The 22,963-nt window shown below is 43.9% G+C and overlaps 1 protein-coding gene and 1 pseudogene across 1 annotated transcript in view; both read right to left on the bottom strand.

Moving 5' to 3' along the window:
• Window positions 1-8,801, bottom strand: part of LOC139298735 (regulating synaptic membrane exocytosis protein 2-like) — a 46,451-nt gene extending 37,650 nt beyond the window's left edge. The window contains exons 1-6 of the mRNA XM_070921483.1: window positions 8,662-8,801; window positions 5,002-5,212; window positions 3,772-3,929; window positions 1,381-1,558; window positions 805-1,039; window positions 341-622 (exon numbers count right to left, since the gene is read on the bottom strand). Of these exons, the coding sequence (XP_070777584.1) occupies window positions 341-622; window positions 805-1,039; window positions 1,381-1,558; window positions 3,772-3,929; window positions 5,002-5,212; window positions 8,662-8,801 (1,204 nt within the window). The remainder of the gene's footprint in view (window positions 1-340; window positions 623-804; window positions 1,040-1,380; window positions 1,559-3,771; window positions 3,930-5,001; window positions 5,213-8,661) is intronic.
• A 4,511-nt stretch (window positions 8,802-13,312) lies between these two features.
• Window positions 13,313-19,352, bottom strand: LOC139299331 (zinc finger protein 665-like; annotated as a pseudogene).
• Window positions 19,353-22,963: the final 3,611 nt, after the last annotated feature.

Raw genomic sequence — 22,963 nt, 5'->3', positions numbered from 1 at the left:
GCAAGTGCAAAGTAGTGCAGGACACTTTGTTTGATAGTATAATGTATTATACAGATACTTTTCACCACCCACCTAGAGTCCGGTTCTGTTCAAAGTTCCTGCCTGTTAAAGCTGCTGTCCCTCATGGTGGGAACTGTTAGGTCTGTAATAATATTCTAAAGAGGAAGGTCTAGACCTGCTGTATGAAAGATAACTTCTGTTATGATTTGGCACTGTATAAATAAAATTGCATTGAATTGAATTATATACCTATCATGTTGCCACCTAGCCTTATTTAGACAGCTGTTAGCATGTGGCCACCTAGCCTCATGTAGCTAGTAGTTAGCATGTAGCCACTCACTGTCAGGTTCATCACAGCTGGTGTACTCGGGTGTGGTCACTAGCTCCTCATCTGAGCTGCTGAAGCTACCAATCACGTGCATCTTCCCCATCCTCCGTGTCCTCTGTGCTGTGCTCTCATAGGCCGGCTTCCTCTTGAGGGCGGAGCTCGGGTCCAGGTGTTGTTGAGGTAATGGGCTGCGGCGGGGAGACGTGGGGCTGACATGATTGGCTGCCCGGTCCACAGAGAACGACCTCTGACCTCCAGATCCAACCAATCCTTGAAGCCGATTCTGATGGAGAGCTGAGAGGAAAACAATAAATCAGACCGAGTGCCCTAGAACAAGGCACCGACATGTCGATGGTTCTGTTCTCTGTAATAAAGCAAGGCACCGACAGGTCGATGGTTCTGTTCTCTGTAATAAAGCAAGGCACTAACAGGTCAATGGCTCTGTTCTCTGTAATGAAGCAAGGCTGTATTCCTACCTATATGTCTCAGGGTCAGGTGGTCAGGCTCAGCAGTTGCCAGTGAGACATCGCTGTGGCGGCGTTGATGGCGAACCCTGCCAACCTGAGCCAACATCCTCATGGCCTCTTCGCTCGGCAGAGGCTTCACTGGGTAACGAGCCAGGTTAGGGTCGCTACGATAACGAGCTTGAAACTCCTCCTCCTGCTGCCGCCGCCGCTCATGCTCATCCTGAACCTGGTCCAGAGGGTGGTCCTGAACCAGGAGAGGATAAGTCATCATCATCACAACCATTAGACATCAGGCTATCAGTGTAAACTCCTGTCAGTTCCCCCATACAGGCTGCAGAATTCATTACAGCCACAATCACAACAAACATCCTGATGATTTTTCATTTCTTACAGTCTGAACAGTTTTGGAGATAAACATGTAACGTTTGCTCTGAAGGTGGCGCTAGAGGAAACATCTTGGAGTCATTCAAATGAGTCCAAAAACTCAATAAAAATGTATGAATAATAATGAAGACATAAATCCATAAATAAATTAATGAAAATACCAAATAAACTCTTGTTTCCTACCTGTCCTATCAGACTCACCTGTGAGTGCCAGCGGCCTCGCCCGTCTCTGATTGGTCGCCTCCGGCTCCGCAGCTCCTCCCCGTTACCATGGTAGCCATGTGGTGAGCGAGTCCGGAAGTCCGGACCATGATCAGAGGGCGAGCGAGGCATCCTGCCCCACCCACCATTGTAATACGACCCAGAGGGGCTTGGCTTCCTGTCAATCACACATAACCAACCAATTAGAGAGGTGGGGGAGGAGTCTGTTAGCTTTGACCACATTACAAGCTGGACTCATGAACTCAGTAGTGCTAAAATCCTCCCCCGCTGGTCTCGGTTTGTGGTAGTTTAGTTAAACACATGACATGTGAGCACAATATGAATATAAATATATATATATATTGATCATCTCTGATCAATACAGTTCATCAATCCGGCGTACATTAAACCTGCGGCTATCAAGTATCAAAAGTAAAAGTACTCATTATGAAGATTACTCATATTACATAATTAGAATTATTGATGCATTGTGTGTGTGCATTACTTTAATTACTTCCTATTCTGCTGGGGCATTTCATGTTTAATTATACATCATCATTTATTTATTGATTACATTTTGTTTTAATAATCTGAATCTGAAAAGTAACTAAAGCTATAAAAGTCTAAATTAGCATAAAATGGAATCACTCAAGTAAAGTACAAGTACTTCAGTTAATGTACCCAGTATTGCACAGACATGCAGCTGCTGCAGGAACTTAACTGATAATAAAGGAATATTAATTAAGTATTAATATCAAGTATTAAACAAATAGAAATATGTAAGTAAGAGTTTCTTACAGTTTGTCTGTCGGCTGCTTGAAGCTTCACATTAGCAACACATTCACACGCACACACACACACACACACAGTCAGCAGGTTTATAACTGGAATCTGGATCATAACTCTGAAGCCCCACCCACTTGGGACAAGGCCCCTCCCCCTAATGTCTCCTGCACCCTCCCACTAGCTCCACCTACACAGGAAATTACATCACCGCTCCCTCTTCCTAGCCTCCCTAGTGTGTTGTTAGCCCGTGTTAGCCTGCATGTGTTAACGTGTGTTGTTAGCCTGTGTGTGTTAATTGGATTAAAGGGGGCTAATTCATTAATAGTAATATATTAAAGGAGGTCAGGTGTCTGTATGAACACCGAAGCAGATTTTTCTTGCTGTTTATAATTGCTCTTTAATAGATCAGAACATGGTAAAATCCTTCAAAGGGACTACTGAAGAAAACAGAAACACATAATTAATTTACACATAAAATACAAATATTAATATACAATACACAAAAATTAATAGCAGATGTCCATCCAATAACACCAAGCCTCATTATGTCAAAACATTTCAAAGGTTTATTTATTTCATTTATTATTTATCAGTTACTAGTCATGTTATCAATTATTATTCATCATTTCTCAGTTACTATTCATCAGTTATTATTCATCATTTATCAGTTACTATTCATCAGTTATCAGTTATTATTCATCAGTTATCGGTTATTATTCATCAGATATCAGTTATTATTCATCAGTTATCAGTTATTATTCATCAGTTATCAGTTACTATTCATCAGTTATCAGTTACTATTCATCAGTTACGACTGACCTTATTGGCTGGTCATGTTAGCCTGCATGTGTTAGCCTGTGTGGCGTTAGCCTGTGTGTGTTAGCCTGCATGTGTTAGCCTGTGTGTGTTAGCCTGTGTGGCGTTAGCCTGTGTGGCGTTAGCCTGCAGGTGTTAGCTTGTGTGTGTCAGCCTGCATGTGTTATCCTGCATGTGTTGGCCTGTGTGGTATTAGCCTGCGTGTGTTAGCCTGCATGTGTTAGCCTGCGTGTGTTAGCCTGCATGTGTTAGCCTGCATGTTAGCCTGTGTGTGTTAGCCTGCGGGTGTTGTCCTGCATGTGTTGGCCTGTGTGGTATTAGCCTGCGTGTGTTAGCCTGCATGAGTTATCCTGCATGTGTTGGCCTGTGTGGTATTAGCCTGCGTGTGTTAGCCTGCATGAGTTAGCCTGTGTGTGTTAGCCTGCATGTGTTAGCCTACGTGTGTAGTGTGTTGCTGTATTTAGCAGCAGCAGTAAGCCTCTATGAGCTGCAGGATTATGAATCTGTTAATCTGATTACAGCGGGGGGGGGGGGGTTCACACAGACTGTAATTAACAACAAACTAATTAACAGTCTGACTTTATTATATTATATATATTATAATTAATAAATATAATTATTCCTGCAACATTTGGACTTGCAGGATCAGTATGGTCATGTGATAAGAAGTAGTCTGCTGATAACATTTAGATCATCTCCATGACAACAAGATGTGGCAGAAAGCTCAAACCTTTCTGGATTGATGAAGTGACTCATTTGTCTTTCAGGGTTCTACTGTGTTCTACTGACCGCTCAGTGGCTCCGTTGCTCAGAGGCCCCGTGGTCCCCGGCTGCCCCTGTGTTGGTGGGTATGAAACACAGTGTGAGCTGTGGTTGACGGAGTAAAACTCCCCCGACCGAGTGAGAATCTCCTGCTTCTTCCTGCAGACGTTACAAACCCACATCACCTGAAACACACAGACAGTAAATCATGATATTATTTTTAATAATGACAGCAGCTGCATGTTTTAAATGTCTCACTGACACAATTGTAAAACAGGAGGTTTGATTTTTACACCAGCATTAAATACAGAGATGAATATCATTTATCAACATTTTCAAAATGTGTAAAAATTATCTTTTTGGTAGAAAATAATCATTTCATTGTTTCTGATGTAGACTAAACTAAATGAATGTTAGAGAAATCATGACGATGCGTTCAGGACTGCAGAGAAACGTGGGAACAAGTTCTGAGGAAACTAATAAATAACAACAACCACTGTGACTGAGAGCCTTATGATCTGACTCTGAGCCCCACAAATTTCATGAAAATAAGTTTTTACAGAACAACAGGCTCCATCTAGTGTTCAAACACAACTTCAACAGCCAATCAGCTGTAATACTGGGTGCATTATTAATGAAGTAATGCCTGTGTGTTAATTGGATTAAAGGGGGCTAATTCAATTCAATTCAATTCAATTCATTAATAGTAAGGAGGTCAGGTGTCTGTATGAACACTGAAACAGGTTTAACAGGTTGGATAAAATCCTTCAAGCCTTCCTTTACTGTTCATCATCATCAGTTATCAGTTATTATTCATCAGTTATTATTTATCGGTTATCGGTTACTATTCATCAGTTATCAGTTATTATTCATCGGTTATCAGTTATTATTCATCAGTTATCAGTTACTATTCATCGGTTATCAGTTATCATTCATCGGTTATCGGTTACTATTCATCGGTTATCGGTTACTATTCATCGGTTATCGGTTATTATTCATCGGTTATCAGTTACTATTCATCGGTTATCAGTTATTATTCATCAGTTATCAGTTATTATTCATCGATTATCGGTTACTATTCATCAGTTATCGGTTATTATTCATCGGTTATCAGTTACTATTCATCAGTTATCGGTTATTATTCATCGGTTATCAGTTATTATTCATCAGTTACCACTGACTTTATTGGCTCTCAGAGGGACATGCCCCCCACACTGACCTTATTGGCTCTTAGAGGGACACGCCCCCCACACTGACCTTATTGGCTCTTAGAGGGACACGCCCCCCACAGCGTGCACAGAAGCGACTCTGGCAGTAACAGCAAGCACGACCGCAGCCGTTGGCGAACTTGGTCTTGCGACAGACACCACAGGTGGGAGACTCCGCCCTCGCTGTCTGAGCCACCTGAGGCTCCTCCCCCAGCTTCTTCACCTGGTCCTTATACAGCTCAAACTGCTGATGTAACTTCCTGTGGGGGGGGGGGGGGCAGAGAGAGTAGAGATCAGAGAGGGTGGTGTTACTCTGAACGGGAGACTCTCGACGGCCCACTGTAACCTGCGAGGTGAGGGGTCATGTGACAGAGACAGGTGTCAGGAGGCTAGTTTTTGGTAGCATTGCTAGCTTGTGTACTTGTATCGTAGAGGAATGAAAAGAGTGAAGAAGAGACAAAAATAAAAACACAGCAAAGCTGTTAATCAGTTAAAAGGGAATAATTAATGATTTGTGTTTTGTGACTGATGTCACAGCTCAGATATTAAACAACATGTTAAAATCTATAAGTGAAGTTGATTCATGAAATATAATCTATATCAATATGCTCTATTAGAGATGTGTGAACAAACTTGTTCTTTGCTTTTCAGAGACTCACAGAGAAAAGACGCTGCAGAACTTCCCTGAGAATCATCCTGTTTTTAAATTTCCTTCAGTGATCCAGTGAGCTGCTAACAGCTGATTCAGTTACTGTTAATGGAGACAATTTGACTACATGGAAACACACAGCTTGAAAGGTTTTCCAGAAAGGGCAGCAGCATCTTAGACATCCTGGAAAACCTGGAAACCTTAAAATTCCAGGGAGGGAACAAATATAGGCTAAAGAACGTGGGTCAACTTGTAGCCCACAGCTAACTTCCTGACTCCATGGCAACATTTTACTTCCTGTTTACATCCCCAAAAACATCATGGGAATTGAAATTCTAAAACTCAGGGCATGATTATCCCCCAAACAGAAGAAAGATAAATAATGAAATAATAATAGTAATAATATCAAGAATAATAACAGTATATATAATAATAATATCTTTTCTGTCTTGCATCAATATTTTGTTCTGGTTTTTACTCACGTCTGCGACTCATCGTCAGTCGGACTTTTAACCTGCAGAACTTCAGACACGTTGGCGGCAACGTTATTGACCAACTGACTGACCCCCGAGAACAGATTCCACCTATCCAGGTAACACAGACAGTCAGCTGACAGGAAGTAGTTTAATGAGGTTGCCAGTTTGGGAAACAGGAAGTAGTTTGAGGTTGCCAGTTTTAGGAACAGGAAGTAGTTAAGTGAGGTTGCCAGTTTGGGAAACAGGAAGTAGTTTGATGAGGTTTGGGAAAGAGGCGTAGCTAGGACAAGTGCACTCTGGGAGATGTAGTTCTGACTGAGGTACTTACGAGGGGGACGGAGGTTTCACTTCCTCCTGATCCCTGCAGACACATGACGATGATGATGATGATGATGATGATGAAATAAATGGTGTCAGAACAGAAACACACATTAAAACTGAAGCATCAAATAATGAATATAAGTTAAACACACTCTCTCCACATGTTCAACATCCAAACTTTACATGCTGCTTCTTCCCTCCGCTTTGTTCTCAAATAGTCCAAAATTAGAAAGATTGGAAAGATTAAAGTCGACACAATATATGTATATATATATATCATATATGTATATACATATATGTATACACATATACAGAGACGACGAGACGATTTATTGTTTATTTATAAATTATCACAACTGACCCAAAACTATTTTTACCCTAAAAACTAAATAAAAAGTAGTGACCCAACAAACCACCGCATGCAGGCGCATACACACTCTCACACACACACACACAATCTCTCTGTAATTGGATTTAAAGAGCAAAGCTGCAAAAGTCTGGAATTCCACTAAAACCAGTAACAAAGACTTCAGCCTCAGTGATCAGTAATTCTTCCGTCTGCTGCATTTTATTAGCTCAGTGTGAAATGTGAAATCTGATGAATGGAAACATGCTAACACCAACCTATAGGCCTATTTGGGAACCAATATGACGACAAAAAGTAGCTGAATCAGCAGTTGCAGCTCCTGTCTGCAGTGTCCTCATCGATGGACAGACAACTATCACTGATCACTGTGACACTGAAGGAAACTTCAAAACAGGAGGATTCTCAGGCAGGTTCTGCAGCGTCTTTTTCTCTGATTTCTAAGTGGACTTCTGGAGGTTTATTCTGGATGGACATCAGAGATGATCTGTGTTCAGATCTGACTGATCTGAATTATGACTCTCAGAAGGAGTGAGATGTTTGACTCAAATTCACCTTCAGTTCACCGTCTTCAGTGAAGATTTCATTCCCCACCTCCTCCTGTAATGTTCATCCTGTCTGAATGGGGCTTAATAATTTGTTATGTGCATGGAAATAGAATCAATAAACAATGAAACATTTGAAGTTAAAGAGATTCTCATCACTCTGAATATCCAGTAAAAAGCCATCAGACTGTTCTAAACTACCGTTGTCACACCTCGTCTCATGTGTCATGTGCCTGAGCTTTCACTTCTCAGACTGTTTCAATGGAGTTGAACTCTTATTCGTTGGTTTATTTGTCAGCTCAGTGCTGTTCTAAGATCGCAGTCTGTGGACTTCCTGTCAAACATCACACAGGAGTTCACTCAATCTCAACTCACTCATTTTCATCTTCACCTTCAATTCGCTGATTCATTGTTTGGTTTATAAAACATCAGAAAACTGTGAAAAATATTTCGTCTTCATACGTTTTGTTTTGTCCAACTAAAAGTCCAAAACCCCAAAATATTCTGTTTACAGTCGTGATGGCAAACAAAAAGCAGCAACAACAACCCAATCGCGAGCACACCAGTCAATCACAGCTGTCAATCATGACGTCTCACCCCTTTTTATAGCATCAAACTGATCATAACAATGAACACTTACAAACATCAGCTGATTTGAACTACCTGAAATGACAGAGACCATCTTTGGTCTTTGATGTAGACGTAGGGGAATAATGTCTGCATGGAGGTACATACTGCTTCTCAGGATGAAACTGTGCAGTGTGCCGGCCAGGCTCAGTAATAATCCTGCAGGTATTCTGCCCCCCCGTCTGATGAAAGTCAGAACAAACCTTTAAATGAGGCCTTGTGGATCTGATCTGAGTGAAGATTCAGTAACTGGGTTGTTTATTTGTTCAGAAACAGAGTTTGATCTGCTGAGGTGAAATAAGTGAAAGTTCATGTAACGTTAATGACAATCCACCGGCAGCGCTTTGCATTGTGGGACACAGTATGCGAGGTAGACTGGTCCGATGCAGACTGGAGCGTTTTTCAGAATCTGTACGACATCCGGGTGGTTTTGACAAACTGCATATTTTTGCTTTTGTTTGCATACTGCATACTGCATGCTACACTTTGCATTAAACTGACTGGAGGTCAGAGGTCACCTTCCTTGTATGACATCACTATTGCCATTTTCTCTTCAGTCTTTCTGTGCTGCAACTGAGGTGAGTTTTACTTTGATAATTCACACCTGTGCTTTTATTTTGTCAGACCAATCAGCACAGCAGCCAATCATCACTGATCAATAATCAATAACCAATCATCGGAAGAGAGGGGCACGTGCCTGCAGGTTAACCCCGCCCCTCGTCCTTACTTGAGCATGCTCTGTTCCTTTTCCTCCTCCTTCCTCTGCCTCTCCATCACCGACAGGATGATGCTCTGCTCCTCCTCTGTCAGGTGGCTCAGGTCCGGCAGCTCCGGTCTCGGACCGGCCCCGGCGGGCGGCCCAGACATCCTGACTGTGAGAAAAGGCCGGAGTCAGTCAGTCCGTCGCCATATGACTGAAGGCCCGCCAGTATGTTGATGATAATAATAATAATAATAATAATAATAATAATAATAAATGATGATGGTGATGAAGGCGGGGCAAGGTGCTCATTTTATTTTGTCCAGCTCCCGGTGGATTCAGCGGCTCTGAATCGAGCAGCGGACACAGCAGCGGTCAAAGAGCCGAACATCCACACATCCACCTGTTTATCTGTTCATCCCTCCATCCATCACTCACTCACCGACAGGCGGAGTCCTCTCGCCTGTTTATTCCGCAGTCATGTCGCCTCCTCCGGGTTTCAGCAGCGGTGGTTCCGGTCGGCTCTCCGTCCCGGCGGCGGCTCTCATCCTCTGCTCCTCCCCGGCGGTCCGGCCCTCCTGCTCGGCCTGCTGTTGTCGTGGTGTCACGCTGCGGTTCCTCGGTTCCTCACAGTAATAATGGACGCAGCAGCAGCGGAGGAGGAGGAGACGGAGGAGAAAATCACGAAATCCTCCATAGGCTGAGCGGGGGGGGTGGGGGGGGGTGGAGGGGGGCGGGGCCACGGCCCGACGGCGCGACGGCGTTAAGCACAACAAAGATCAGCTGGGGGGGGGGGGGGTCAGGTGAGTCTGCTAGAGGAGCTAAACATAGGTCTGCAGCCAAAGATAGACATACAAACAGATTAAGAAATATATAATCAATCAATCAATCAATCAGTCAGTCAATAAACTGATGGATGAGCACATACAGTGAGTTCTGCACCAACACTGTCTATCTACTGATTTAGGATCAGAGGCCTGTTGGCTGAGACATAAGATCGTAATATTCAGGTCTTTACGTCACAACAGCGCCCCCTGCTGGGTAGACGAGCTAACTGCAACTAAAAAAAACAACGCAAAACTCTCAAGGTCAAATAAAGAGACCCTTAACGACCCCTAGAACCTTCAAAAGGACTGGAAAAGGCACCTCAATGACCCGTAGACCCCTAGAACATCCCAAATGGCAGCTAGAATCTCTTAAAGAACCACTGGAACCCACAGAAGTAGTCTCATAATCTGTCCATGTTTGGGGTTTTAGTTGGAGTTGAATCCTGGAACTATTTCTCAACAAGGAAAGTTCCTTCTAATTTGTTTAAATACATTTCAGCTTCTTTAGAGAACATGTAGAAACAGGAGAGACACCAACACATCCAACTCTTCATGACAGGATCTCATTTTGGAATGAGAATCTGTAAAAGTGGATTAAATATGCACTTGATGGCTACCTACACGATATGATGCTAACAGGCTGGTCAGCTGGTCTGGAGGTTCAGTTTCTGCTTCTGCTGATTTCCCTCTTTTCTCTGAACATGAAATAGATTCAAGAAGCTGAAGAACTTTTGTTTGTGTATTTTTGGTTTTGGAAACAGCTGACCCGACAGCTCAGAGTGCTTCCACATGTGGAGGCATAAAAACACTGACTCACCAGCTGGCACTTGTTACTGTTGTTGGGCTGTGAGTGGACATTCACAGGTCGAGGGAGGGGTTTTTGTTCATAATGCTGGAGGCACTAGGGAGACCAACTGTGTTGACATGGTGGTGGTGGGGGGGTGAACATGTCTCTGAAAGTCACATAGTCAATTTATTTGTGTAGGAGCCATTTCTACTGTATGTATATACCAAATTGGTCCAGTAGGTGTCACCTGTGTGCTCTGGGTTACAGACAATACAGGTGGGAACGTTCATTCAGGTGTTTGGTGTTGCTACATGGAGGAGCACAAATATTGGCTTCAAGTTTAGGCTGAGCCACTACAATATGTTTTCATCAACCGTTGGCTGAGTCTGAAGCATATCGTAGCTGTCGGTGTGGTGATGTCATTGTCCTCACAAAGGACAATAATCCGACAGTAGGATCCCCACGCACCATAGTTAATAGTTCAGACAAAGGTTCCAGGGGGCACCCACGATTTTTAAAAATGTTGCTTTCACTGCAGAAGCAGAATTGACTAGAAAAGGTCCTGGGATACCTTCAATGACTAGCTCAAGGCGAACCGGTGGTTGTGTGGTGGGTTAGTTTTAGTATTGTGTGATGATCTGCCTTCGGTGGCGGTGGTGGGTATGACCTGGATTCAGCTGGCTGTTGACTTTCACGAGCCACGTGGCCTCTTCCAACAGCATCAGAACTTGTTGATCTTAATTCTGCCTCTTTCCCACTTCCGGGATGTAGAGCAGTATATGTGTCGACAGTGTGCAGTCTCCTTGTTCTATGAGAGAATCAATGAAAGTCTTAATGCCTTTAACGGCTCATTGTGGTAAATTATATTTTTTTCATTTGTGGCAACACTGCTTTAAAGTCACCAAACCAACGTGATGTTATTTTCTTATTATTCGTATTATTTTCTGTTGAGCCTGTAACAACACTGGAACCTCTTCCACATCTAAAGGAGACATCTTAAGTGTTTTGGAGGTTTGTAGTTCAAGAGAAAGACGCAACCTCCACTCTTTTGCAGGTCCTGATCTGGAAGAGGTTCCGAAGTTCCCCCTTTGTGACGGGTCTTTACTCAACTTGGATTTACCTTCAATCAATCAATCAAGTAAAAATAGGTGGTTCAATGGCTGGCCCTTTAACAAAAGTTACGTTTGAACAAGTAGTCCAGACTGATCAGACTGACGTCTCAGGTTCCAGCTGACTCTAGTGCTGCTGTTCAACAGTGAACACAAATCATATCATTTCAATCATGAACGCAGCAGATCAGAATCCATCAACATATGTGTGGAAGTGTGTGGAAAATGTTTGAAGTGAATTTCTAAAAGCAGACTTTATGTTCTGCAGGACAGTGCACACTCTGATTACTATGAACCGTCCCAGAGGAACCTGCTCCTGTTATAGAAGAGCTTCTACAAAAACATTACTTCTTAAACTTCTTTAAGTCAAAAAACAACACGTATTTACTTACAAATAGAGGAGCAGTCACTGACCCTCACCTGTCAGCAGGTGACCCTCGGTCCGGACTCAGGCGCCGGGCCCTGAAGTGTCCGTCTTGTTCGTGTCTCCTTTGGGTTCTTGAAATAAAGCTGAAACCGGCGTAAGTGTGAATACAAGTTTTTATTTGTGTCCAGGGAGAGACTCTTGTTAGTCCGGAGTCGTCTCAACATCTTTATCAATTAATCGATCATATTTATTGATAGTGTCAGATGGTTACCGTGACAACAGTCTGCTCTCTGACGTCTAACAACAACACCAAAGAAACATAAGGCCAACATTAACCTTTATGATTTGCTCCTCTTCACCTTCATCACTGATTGGACGGTTGAATTTTATGAAGATCACGTTTTAGCAACTTTATATGAAGAGAAGAGACACTTTCAAATTCAACAAGTGTCACATTCGATCAGTCTGGACTTCTCTAAAAGTCCAGCTGCAGATTCTGATCCTGATTATCAAAACTTTCAATAAAGATGTGATAAATATGTGTGTAAGTCTCTTTTTCTTGCCCATTTACATTATATGATATTCATTTATGGAATGGATATTAGCCTAGCTTAGCACGAACACAGGAAGCAGGGGTAAACAGTCCTGCTCCAACATAAATGAAAATGAATCCACTTCTAAGTTATCAGAGCTGGTCTCTTGGTGTCATGTGACTTGAGATCACATGACTTCATCATCTTTACATGAACACGACGAACAGCAACTTTACGAAGTTCTGCAAAAAAATGAAAACATATCTGCTTTTAAATAAACTTCATTGGAAACAACAAAGAATGAACCTTTGATTTTAAAGTAATTCAGAAATGAATAAATTCATTTGACAAACAAACAAACTGAAAACATTTTCATTAAATGCTGAACTGAAATCAGGGAAACATGGCTTTATGTTCTTGATCAGTCAGAACATGAAGAACCTCACCGATAACCAGATAAAACAGCTGCTGAATTAATGTCACAACTGACGGATCTGAACCAGATGAACCTCTTTAGACCTCCGTCAGCACCTCACATGTTCCTTCAGAACACGAACACACATAAAACCAGATGACATCATGTGAGAGTCGGAGAGTTCTGCTTTGGGGGGGCGACTTCCCGAACATAAACTTGAAATCTGATCAGGAGCCAAGACTGAGAGTTTGCCCATCTGTCTCACTCCTGGCCGGTCTGTCCGGTCTGTCTCACCCCTCACCAGTCTGTCTCACTCCTGGCCCATCTGTCTCACCCCTCACCAGTCTGTCTCACTCCTGACCCGTCTGTCTCACCCTCACCTGTCTGCAGTAAATTAGTTATTAGTGTAACTGTAGTTCTCAGTTCTCAGATGGTGAGTTGCAGCTCTACATGAACACCCCCCACATCATTTCAGCTGAGGCTGATGGGATTTCATGTCTTCGTTGTAGTTCTGTGTGCAGTCTTATTATTTAAAGGGATAACATTTTAAAATATACGTACAGCTCTGATTCTCTCACACACACACACATATATATTATATATCTATATACATTATAAATATAGGTCTAAACATCAGTTGTCAGATGGTTTGCAGTCCGTGAACATATGAAGTCTGACAGCGCCGGCGGTCAGCAGACTCTTGGTTTCTTCCTGCTGATCCTCGGTCAGATCTGAACTGATGGCAGCTTCACTTCCTGCTTTCTGCGCCTGCGTTGTTTCAGCCGCGGAGTGTTGAGTCATGTGTCGCTTCATATTTGAAACCTGTGTAAAGCTTTTACCACAAACGGAGCAGCTGAACGGCTTCTCTCGAGTTTGTCCCACATGCTGAGCCATGTGTCGTTTCAGATTCCCTCCTTGAGTAAATCTTATGCCGCAAACGGAGCAGCTGAACGGTTTCTCTCCTGAATGAGTTCTCAGGTGTTTCTTCAGAGCTCCACTCGCCGTAAAGCCTTTCCCGCAAACAGAGCAGCTAAACGGTTTCTCCCCTGTGTGAATTCTAATGTGAGCCTTCAGATTGTGCTTGTGATTAAATCTATTACCACACTGACGGCAGCCAAATGGTTTCTCACCTGGTTCCGTCTCCGAGTTCTCCTCAGTTTGGCTTTCATCGAGCTCGGACTGCTCGCTGCCACACTTGTGTCGTCTGAAGCCAGAAAGCCAAGTGAATCTTTTGTCACAAACGCTGCAGCTAAACTGTTTCTCTCCTGTGTGGACGGCCATGTGTTGAGTCATGTGAACCTTCTGTGTAAAACCTTTACCACAAAACGGGCAGCTGAACGGTCGCTCTCCTGTGTGAAGTCTCTCATGCGTCTTCAGATTTACCATTCGGCCGAATCTTTTCCCACACTGAGAGCAGCTGAATGGTTTCTCTCCAGTGTGACTGGTCATGTGGCCTAGCAGTGACCTCTTGCAGCCGAATGCTTTACCGCAGTCAGAGCAGCTGAACGGCCTCTCTCCGGTGTGAATTCTCACGTGAGTCTGCAGATGTTCCTTACGCCCAAATATTTTCCCACATTCAGAGCAGCTGAATGATTTCTTGATTCCTGTTTCAACTTCAGGGACTTTCATGGAATTTAAACCTGACTGAGGTTCTCTGGTCTCCATCCAATCATCCTCTCTGATTTCAACCTTAAATTCAGAGGAGTCTTCAGTCTCGTCATCAGTATCTGGTTCTAAATGTCTATCTGGATCTGAGTTCCTGGCTGGTCCTGGTCCACAGTCCTCTCCATCAGCTTCTGTTTCCATCTGTTCAGTTTGGCTCTGATGAAGCTGTGAGGACTGAGGTTTCTCTTCATCATCTTCTTCACTCTTGAATGTGAACCTGGTGACATCAGCCTCCTCCAGCCCTCGAAGCTGTTCCCGCTCCTGACTGGTCCAGAGTTCATGAGGCTGAGAGGATTCACCAACACACTTGTGTCTTTTGAGCTGATAAAGCCAAGTGAACCTTTTGTCACAAACATCGCAGCTGAATCTGTTCTCCTTTGTGTGGACAGACATGTGTTGTGTCAGATGTCCTCCATGTTTAAAACTTTTAGCACAGACAGTGCAGCTGAACGGTCTCTCTCCCGTGTGAATTCTCATGTGTATGTTCAGATTGTCCTTGCGGCTGAACATTTTTCCACACTCAGAGCAGCTGAATGATCTGTCAGCGGTCTCTGCCTCTCTGTCCTCCTCAGTCTGGCTCTGATGAAGCTGTGAGGACTCACAAACACCCTGATGACTTTTGAGCTGAGTATACCAGGTGAATCTTTCATCACAAAAACGGCAACTGAATCGTTTCTCCCCTGTGTGGACGGACATGTGGTACGTCAGATTTACCTTTTGTGTAAAACTTTTACTGCAGAATGGGCAGCTGAATGGTTTCTCTCCTGTGTGAGTTCTCATGTGTATCTTAAGATGTGGGCTGCGGCCAAATATCTTCCCACACTCGGAGCAGCTGTAGGTTTTCTTGCTAGTTTTACATTTCATATCACTTACAGGGACTTCAACAATTTTCAGGGAGTTTAAAACTGACTGAGGTTCTCTGGTCTCCGTCCAATCATTATCGCTGACTTCAGTCTTAAACTCTGAAGAGTCTGAAGTCTTGTTGTAAGTATGTTTTTCTGGATTTAAGTTCCAGACTGATTCTGACTGACTGGTCCAGAGTTCCTCCTGTTCCTCTTTAATGTGTGGGGACTCTGGGGGGTCCTCCTGGTCCAGACTGGGGCTCCAGTCCTGCTGCTCAGGGGGAACCTCTTCTTTGCTGACCGACAGCTGCAGGACGTCTGCAGGACAGTAAACACACACAGAGACGAGTCCAATTATTGAATCATGTTTTAGTCTTTTTTGTGCAGAAAAACAAATTGATTGAAAATCATGACGTTAGCAAAATAATCAAGATTCTATTTTCAGCCTGAACCAAGATGAAGCAGAAGATCAAGGACAGTCAGCAGTCATCACACCAACGGGTCATTTATCATTTCCTTTGTTTTAGACACATTATGTCCAAGAAGTCACTAAAATCATCCACCACTGAACCGTTCATCAGTTCATCATTACTGAAACACAATAACTATAAGAAATAAAATCAGTCCATTTAAAAAGTCAACCAACCAATGAATCAGGGTCAAGGTTGTGTGTGTTGGTGAGTCCATCTGCTATGCTGAAGTCAAGAAAAAGTAATCGTAAATAATTCTTCACACCATCCAGGTGATCCAGGACCATATTAGGCCCCCTGCCTGTGGCCTCTTCAACACCCTGCCTGCCCTGTAAACAAATTGGAGCGGATCCAATTTTGTCTAAGTTGCACCCAAAAGCTCATCTTTTATAATCTTCTCAAAGGTTTCCATAACAAGAGGGCTAAGTGCCACGGACCTGTAGTTACGAGTACTGCTTTAATATGAAATATTCGCTCTTGTTATCAATTTGGGGCACCACTCTCGGTCATAGCCGAGAGAAAATTAATAAACCGAATGAATCAATTCATTGTAACCGTGAAATCAATCTCATAACCGAAGTAGTACATTTGTTATACATTGATTTTCATTCTTTGCTTCGAGGAAATATTCACAGAAAATGACTGTGATAACTGAAACATTTATCGCTAAATGTTGGTTAACAAGTGAATAACTGGGATATTAATGGTGATATTAGAACACAATAAATGCAAGGAATGTATTATTTAAATAGCAAATTAAAATCACTACACTATTTGGTGATAGTGAAAGGAGGATGTGGTTTCAGAGATTTCGGGGAACAGATGGTCGCTAAATTAGAGTGCTAATTCAACTTCTATAGAAACTAAAGTTAAGAGCCCTATCCGACATCATCCGGTGTCAGGTGTCGCTTCTCGGCCTCCCAGTGAGGTGTTGTCCCCTGGAACGGGATGGCAGAGTCTGTTGAGTCAGGCAGCGGTGGTCCTCGGGTGGTCCTCGGTTGCCCACTTCCATGGAAGGCAAAAGTCTTTGGTGCAGGAACTGAGTTATTCTTGGCAGCCGGCAGGCAGGTGCTGTGCATGATGAGTCTTGATCCGTGGACTGGAGTCGGATAAAAGCTCTGCTAAACTCTCTACTTGTACTAGACTTGTAAAAGTAGTCTCGTTGGCCGGTCGATACTAATTCCAAAGTTATTATCAACGCAGAATTAACAAAAGAGTATAAAAAAATTGAAGGTGCTTCCACTAAGTTAAAATGCGCACAACTGAAAAACAAAGAGAAAAGAAAAAATCTCCAGGGAAAAATCCCAAGAAAAAGGAAGTAGAAAGTTAGGAGCTCCTTAGGGATGGAGCGGACAAAGAGAATCCAACAGTTTCATCCACTGTCAGATGTGGGCACGTGTTAAGGGCGGAGAAGCTTTCTGTGTGGGACTGAATAACTGTTAATCTAAATTTTAATGAAACTATATAAGTTCATTTGTCACGCACATAAATCACATACTTCCCATCACTATGGTCAAATGAAGTGTGATTGCAACTCAAACCGTACATAGTTTCATACTCGGCATTCAACAGGTATATTTCTACCAACACACCACTAGAACCTCCTAAAGGTGGTCCTTAAATGAGCGTTTTATACTCTTCAAATAGACTCCAGTTCTAATAGTTCTCTTGAACTTTTATGCTATTGACTTAAAACTTAAATTGACTTACAGACTGTTCCCCCTTTTCGCCTAAAAACTATGTTTAACGCGAGACCATCTCGCAATGGGATCGCAGCGGCCATGACGTTCCGGATCATGAGGACTCAGTAGTCATTACTACATTATTACATGAATACTCAGTACTCATGGATTGACCACATCCACATACTAACATACTGGGATACAGTGCTCCACAACTTAAAATGAATGTGGGACAGGGGTGTAAAGTCGAGCCCCATTTCCTACTGCCCTACTTCCGGCACCCTTTCTTGGACAACACCCATCTTGGAACTCTGCCTTCATTTTTATCTCAACTACACACCTGCAAAGTTTAGTGACTGCATCTTCACAGCTGTGACGCTATCATGTTGACAGAAACTGTCCACAGACGGACGGACGGACGGACGGACGGACGGACAGACAGACAGACAGACAAACACCTGGCAACGTACTGAAAACCTCTTCCGTGGTAGGTCAGCTACAGCAGGTCTCTCCAGGTCTAACCCATTCTGCCATGATGACACACACAGACTCACAAGGAGAAACCAATACCTGCCACGTGCTGTCGCGGCAGGTACTAAACAGGTCCATGTTGTTCCTACCTGAACTTTCATCATCTTCACTCTTCACAGGGACAGGAGTGAACGTGAACTTGGTGACATCAGCCTCCTCCAGCCTCCGAAGCTGCTCTCCCTGCTGACTGGTCCAGAGTTCCTCCTGTTCCTCTTTCACTTGTGTGGGACCTGGGTCCTCCTGGTTGGGGTTCCACTCCTCAGGTAGAACCTCATCTTTACTTACCAACAGCTGCTGGATGTCTGCAGAGAACATTAAACACTGGCATTAAATTAATTAAATTGAATCCCTTTTCTCAGAACAGAACCACCTAATGGATTCCTAGAACCTCCTCAATGACTACAGTCACCACCTACATGAACAACTGAAAGTCGGTTTTGGGATTCAGTTTGGACTACTGGATGCTCTTAAAATTATGCTTTCCATTTGGGGCTTGGGTTCAATAGTTCATCATCAATTATGAATTAGAGCTAAAATTATGAATCCTCCTAATCTTCCTAAGGGTCCGCTAGAACGTCTTCAATGCCTGTGAGAACCACATAAAGGAACACTACAACTTCCTACAAGACCCCTTGAACAACCTTAATTACCATTAGAACCTCCTAAAACAGAATATTAAGTACAACCTGTAGCACCAACTTACGGACCATTGGAACCACCTAAGGAACCTGTAGAATCTCCTCAATGACCACGAGAACATCAAAGTACAGCTCCTGGACGTCCACAGAAAACAGTAAACACACTCAAACATCAGGAAACAATGACTGAAGTTACGCCCCTTTTCTCAGTCCAGAAAATAGACCCTTCAGGAAAACTAAAACCACTTAAGGGACCCTAGAACCTTCTTATGGATCACATTAACAACTAAAACCTCCTACTGTAAAACCAGAACCAAATACCAAAGTCCAAAACCAATAGTAAATATTTCATTTACTATCAAATATATATTTAAATATCTCCAAAGGAGCAGCAGATCCTTAGATGAGAAGCTGGAATCAGAAAGTTTGGCATTTTGCTTTCCATCGACTAATCAATAAATCAATTAATCGTTTGAACTTGTATTGTTTGTTTTTTAACTGCTGCTGAGCAGGTTACCATGGCGAGCTAACCCGGTTACCATGGTGATACGACAGGGTTAAAGGTGAGCTAGTTTCGTGATAACCAAAAGACAGTAGCTATCCTGCTAAGCTTACGTTAGCTTCCAGGCTGTAGGTTCGACTGAAACTTAAATACAATAAATAATTAACATTGAAAGTGAAGTAAAAGCTCCAAATGTCCACGAGACAAACGTAGTTACCTGACGGAAACTAACGTTAGCTTAGCAACATTAGCAGAGCAGTAAAGCTGTTTCCAGCAGAAAACAGACCTGGTCTTCTCAGCTTCATTTCCGGGTTTAAAACCGCATCCGGTCGTTTACGGTGTCGGTCCATCTCTGCTCTGTCTACCAAACTCAACTCTAACGGGTTTCTGCCGTTATTTAGAGTCAGATAACGGTTTACTCTGTTAACCGACCCCAGTGTCAAACCTGCTCGAATATCAACTATCACTTCCGGGGACAGGTTTCAAAATAAAACTCACAATGAGAACCGACCATGGACTGTATTCTATGGGGTCGACCAGTAATGTCGATTACACCCGAAGTGTTTTCTGATATTAAAATAAATAATGTATAACTGGTGTGACTGCACACACGATTAACCGATAAAACACGAACTAACTAATCGTGGCTTGACCTTTAGTTTCGACGGAAGCTCTCGCGGCCATGGCGGCTACTTTAACAAGAGACAAGAGTACCACAGTGATGATCCACCAGAGTCTCTCTGTGTCAGATGAAGCTGTCTGAACGGACTTTGTGCTGTTCACCTGACTCATCTCCCGGAAGCCTACTGAAGTTAGCATGCTAGCTGGAAAGAGACCCACTTGGACGGTAGTTAGCAGCACGGCGCTAGTCAGAGAGACTGTTGGACAAATAAATTACAATAAATCCGGTTTCATCAACAAGCAGAATCTTTTCCTTTCAGTTTCCATTTCAGCCACTTATCACCTGTTTATTTATTAAAAGTATGACATTGTTGTTAATTGTATGTACAGATAGGAAATATTTTACATAAATTAAATAAATGTATAATTAGAATAATGTATTACTGAGTAAAATGAATGAAGATGCGGCAGCTGTAGGATAAATACTGATCTCTGATTCACCACTGATATGTGGTGGTGACTGAACCAGCAACCTGAAGTTTCATCAGAATCAGAAATACTTTATTGATCCCTGGGAAATTATACAGTACTGGTGCTCCCATTCAAGAGTAGAAAGTAGCATAAATTTAGAAATGAGAGTATGTACAAAAATATAAAAAAAATAAGAAATAGAAAAAATAAAATATATACACGTTTACAATATTTAAGTGAAAAATATATATACAAAAACAATGTGTATATATATATATATATATATATATATATATGTATTGCTCTGTTCTGTATGTGCACTTGTGACATTTAAAGAATAAATAATGAGGTAGTGGTTGCTGACAGAGGTGAAATAAGTCCAGAATCAGTGTGTCTTCTGAGTGTCTGACACTCAGAGGGAGGAGTTGAACAGTCTGATGGCCACAGACAGGAATGATTTCCTGTGTCGCTCTGTTGTACATTTGGGAGGAATGAGTCTCCATCTGAAGCTGCTCTTGTGTCCGACCAGTACGTCATGGAGAGGATGTGAAGCATTGTCCAAGATGCCCCACAGCTTGGACAGCATCCTCTTCTCTGACACCACCGTCAGAGAGTCCAGCTCCACCCCCACAACGTCACTGGCCTTGCGGATCAGTTTGTTGAGTCTGTTGGAGTCCGCCACCCTCAGCCTGCTGCCCCAGCATGCAACAGCATAGAGGATAGCACTGGCCACCACAGACTCATAAAACATCCTCAGCATAGCCCGGCAGATGTTGAAGAACCTCAGCCGCCTCAGAAAATAGAGACGGCTCTGGCCCTTCTTGTAGAGGACATTAGTGTTCTTTACCCAGTCCAGTTTATTGTCAATGTGGACTCCCAGGTACTTGTAATCCTCTACAATGTCCACACTAACCCCCTGGATGGAAACAGGGGTCATCAGCGCCTTGGTCCTCCTCAGATCAACAGTCAGTTCCTTTGTCTTTGTCACGTTGAGCTGCAGATGGTTCTGCTCGCACCATGTGACAAAGTTGTCCACAGCAGCCCTGTACTCCTCCTCATCACCCTTACTGATACATCCAACTATTGCTGAGTCATCAGAAACCTTCTGAAGATGGCAGGTCTCAGTGCAGTAGCTGAAGTCCGTGGTGTAGACGGTGAAGAGGAAGGGAGAGAGGACAGTCCCCTGCGGGGCCCCGTTGTTGCTGACCACTCTGTCTGACACACAGTGTTGTAAGCGCACATACTGTGGTCTGCCAGTCAGGTAGTTGACAATCCAGCACACGAGGGGGGCATCCACCTGCAACTCCGTCAGCTTCTCACCCAGTAGAGCCGGACGGATGGTGTTGAACGCACTGGAGAAGTCAAAAAACATGACTCTCACAGTGCCCGCCGGCTTATCCAGGTGGCCGTAGATGCGGTTGAGCAGGTAGATGATGGCATCCTCAACTCCAAGTTAGGGCTGATAGGCGAACTGAAGGGGGTCCAAGTGTGGCTTGACCAAGGGCCGGAGCTGCTCCAGGACGAGTCTCTCCAGGGTCTTCATGATGTGGGAGGTCAGTGCCACTGGTCTGTAGTCCTTGGAGCCACTGGGACGCGGCGTTTTCGGCACAGGAACGAGGCAGGACGTCTTCCACAGCACGGGGACCCTCTGAAGACTCAGGCTCATGCTGAAGACATGTTGAAGTACTCCACATAGCTGGGGGGCACAGGCTTTAAGCACCCTGGGGCTGACACCAACTCCTAACATGGTCAGCAGTGAAGCACACTGTAGAGGTGACCGGTGGGGGAGGGGTGGTGTCGTCAGGTTGAAGAGTGCTGTCAGCTTGGGGAATGAGGTATGAGGACAGCTCTCACAGGGGGTGTGGGGGGCTGTGAGGAGGAGGAGGGGGGAGTGGAATAGGTGAAGGTTGGAGGCAGACAGCAGAAGAGTCGGGGGGGGGGGGGGTTGAGCAGGGCCCACAGTATCAAATGAAAAACAGATTCAGTTCGTTGGCCTGATCCACACTGCCTTCAACTCCTCTGTTGGTTGTCCTGTAACCCATGATGGTCCTCATTCAACTCCAGACCTCTCTGATGTTCTGCTGGAGTTTCCACTCCAGCTTCCTCCTGTACTTCTCCTTAGCCTCCCTCTGAAAGCCCTCTTCTTTGCATTCAGGATGGTCTTGATGTCCTTTGTCACCCATGGCTTGTTGTTTGGATAACAATGGACAGTCCTTGCTGGGACAGTGGAGTCCACACAGAAGTTGATGTAGTCTGTGATGCACTCTGTGAGCCCATCAATGTCCTCTCCATGCGGCTCACAGAGCGCCTGCCAGTCAGTCACCTCAAAACATCCCTGAAGTATCTCATAAGCCTCCTCTGACCATCTCCTCACTGTCCTGGTGGTTGCAGGCTGGCTCTTCACGAGAGGCACATAACGGGTTGAGGTGAGGTGGTTGAAGTCACCCGAAATAGCAATGAATGCATTCGGGTGTTGAGTCTGTAAACAGGCTATGGCGGAGTGAATGACGTCACACGCTGACTTCGGGTTGGCAGAGGGGGGATGTAAACAGTCACAACAATGGCATGTGAGAACTCCCTGGGCAAATAATACGGTCTGAGTCCAACCGCCAACAGTTCAATGTCCGGACAACAGACACGATCCTTGATGGTAACGTGGGAAGGATTGCACCACCTGTTGTTAACGAGAACGGCAAGCCCCCCTCCTTTACGCTTACCGCTCCCGGTGCAATCCCTGTCGGCCCGGACAGTCTGAAAGCCGTCGATGGAGACAGTGTCATCGGGAATGTCCTGGTGCAGCCATGTCTCCGTAAAGCACATTAAACTACACTCCCGGTATTCCCTCTGACTCCTGGCCAGCGCTGTTAGC

Source organism: Enoplosus armatus, chromosome 16 (assembly GCF_043641665.1).
Source record: "Enoplosus armatus isolate fEnoArm2 chromosome 16, fEnoArm2.hap1, whole genome shotgun sequence".
NCBI classification, from domain to species: domain Eukaryota; kingdom Metazoa; phylum Chordata; class Actinopteri; order Centrarchiformes; family Enoplosidae; genus Enoplosus; species Enoplosus armatus.
Note: the sequence above shows the minus strand (reverse complement) of the source record. Positions and strands in the feature narration are given on the sequence as shown.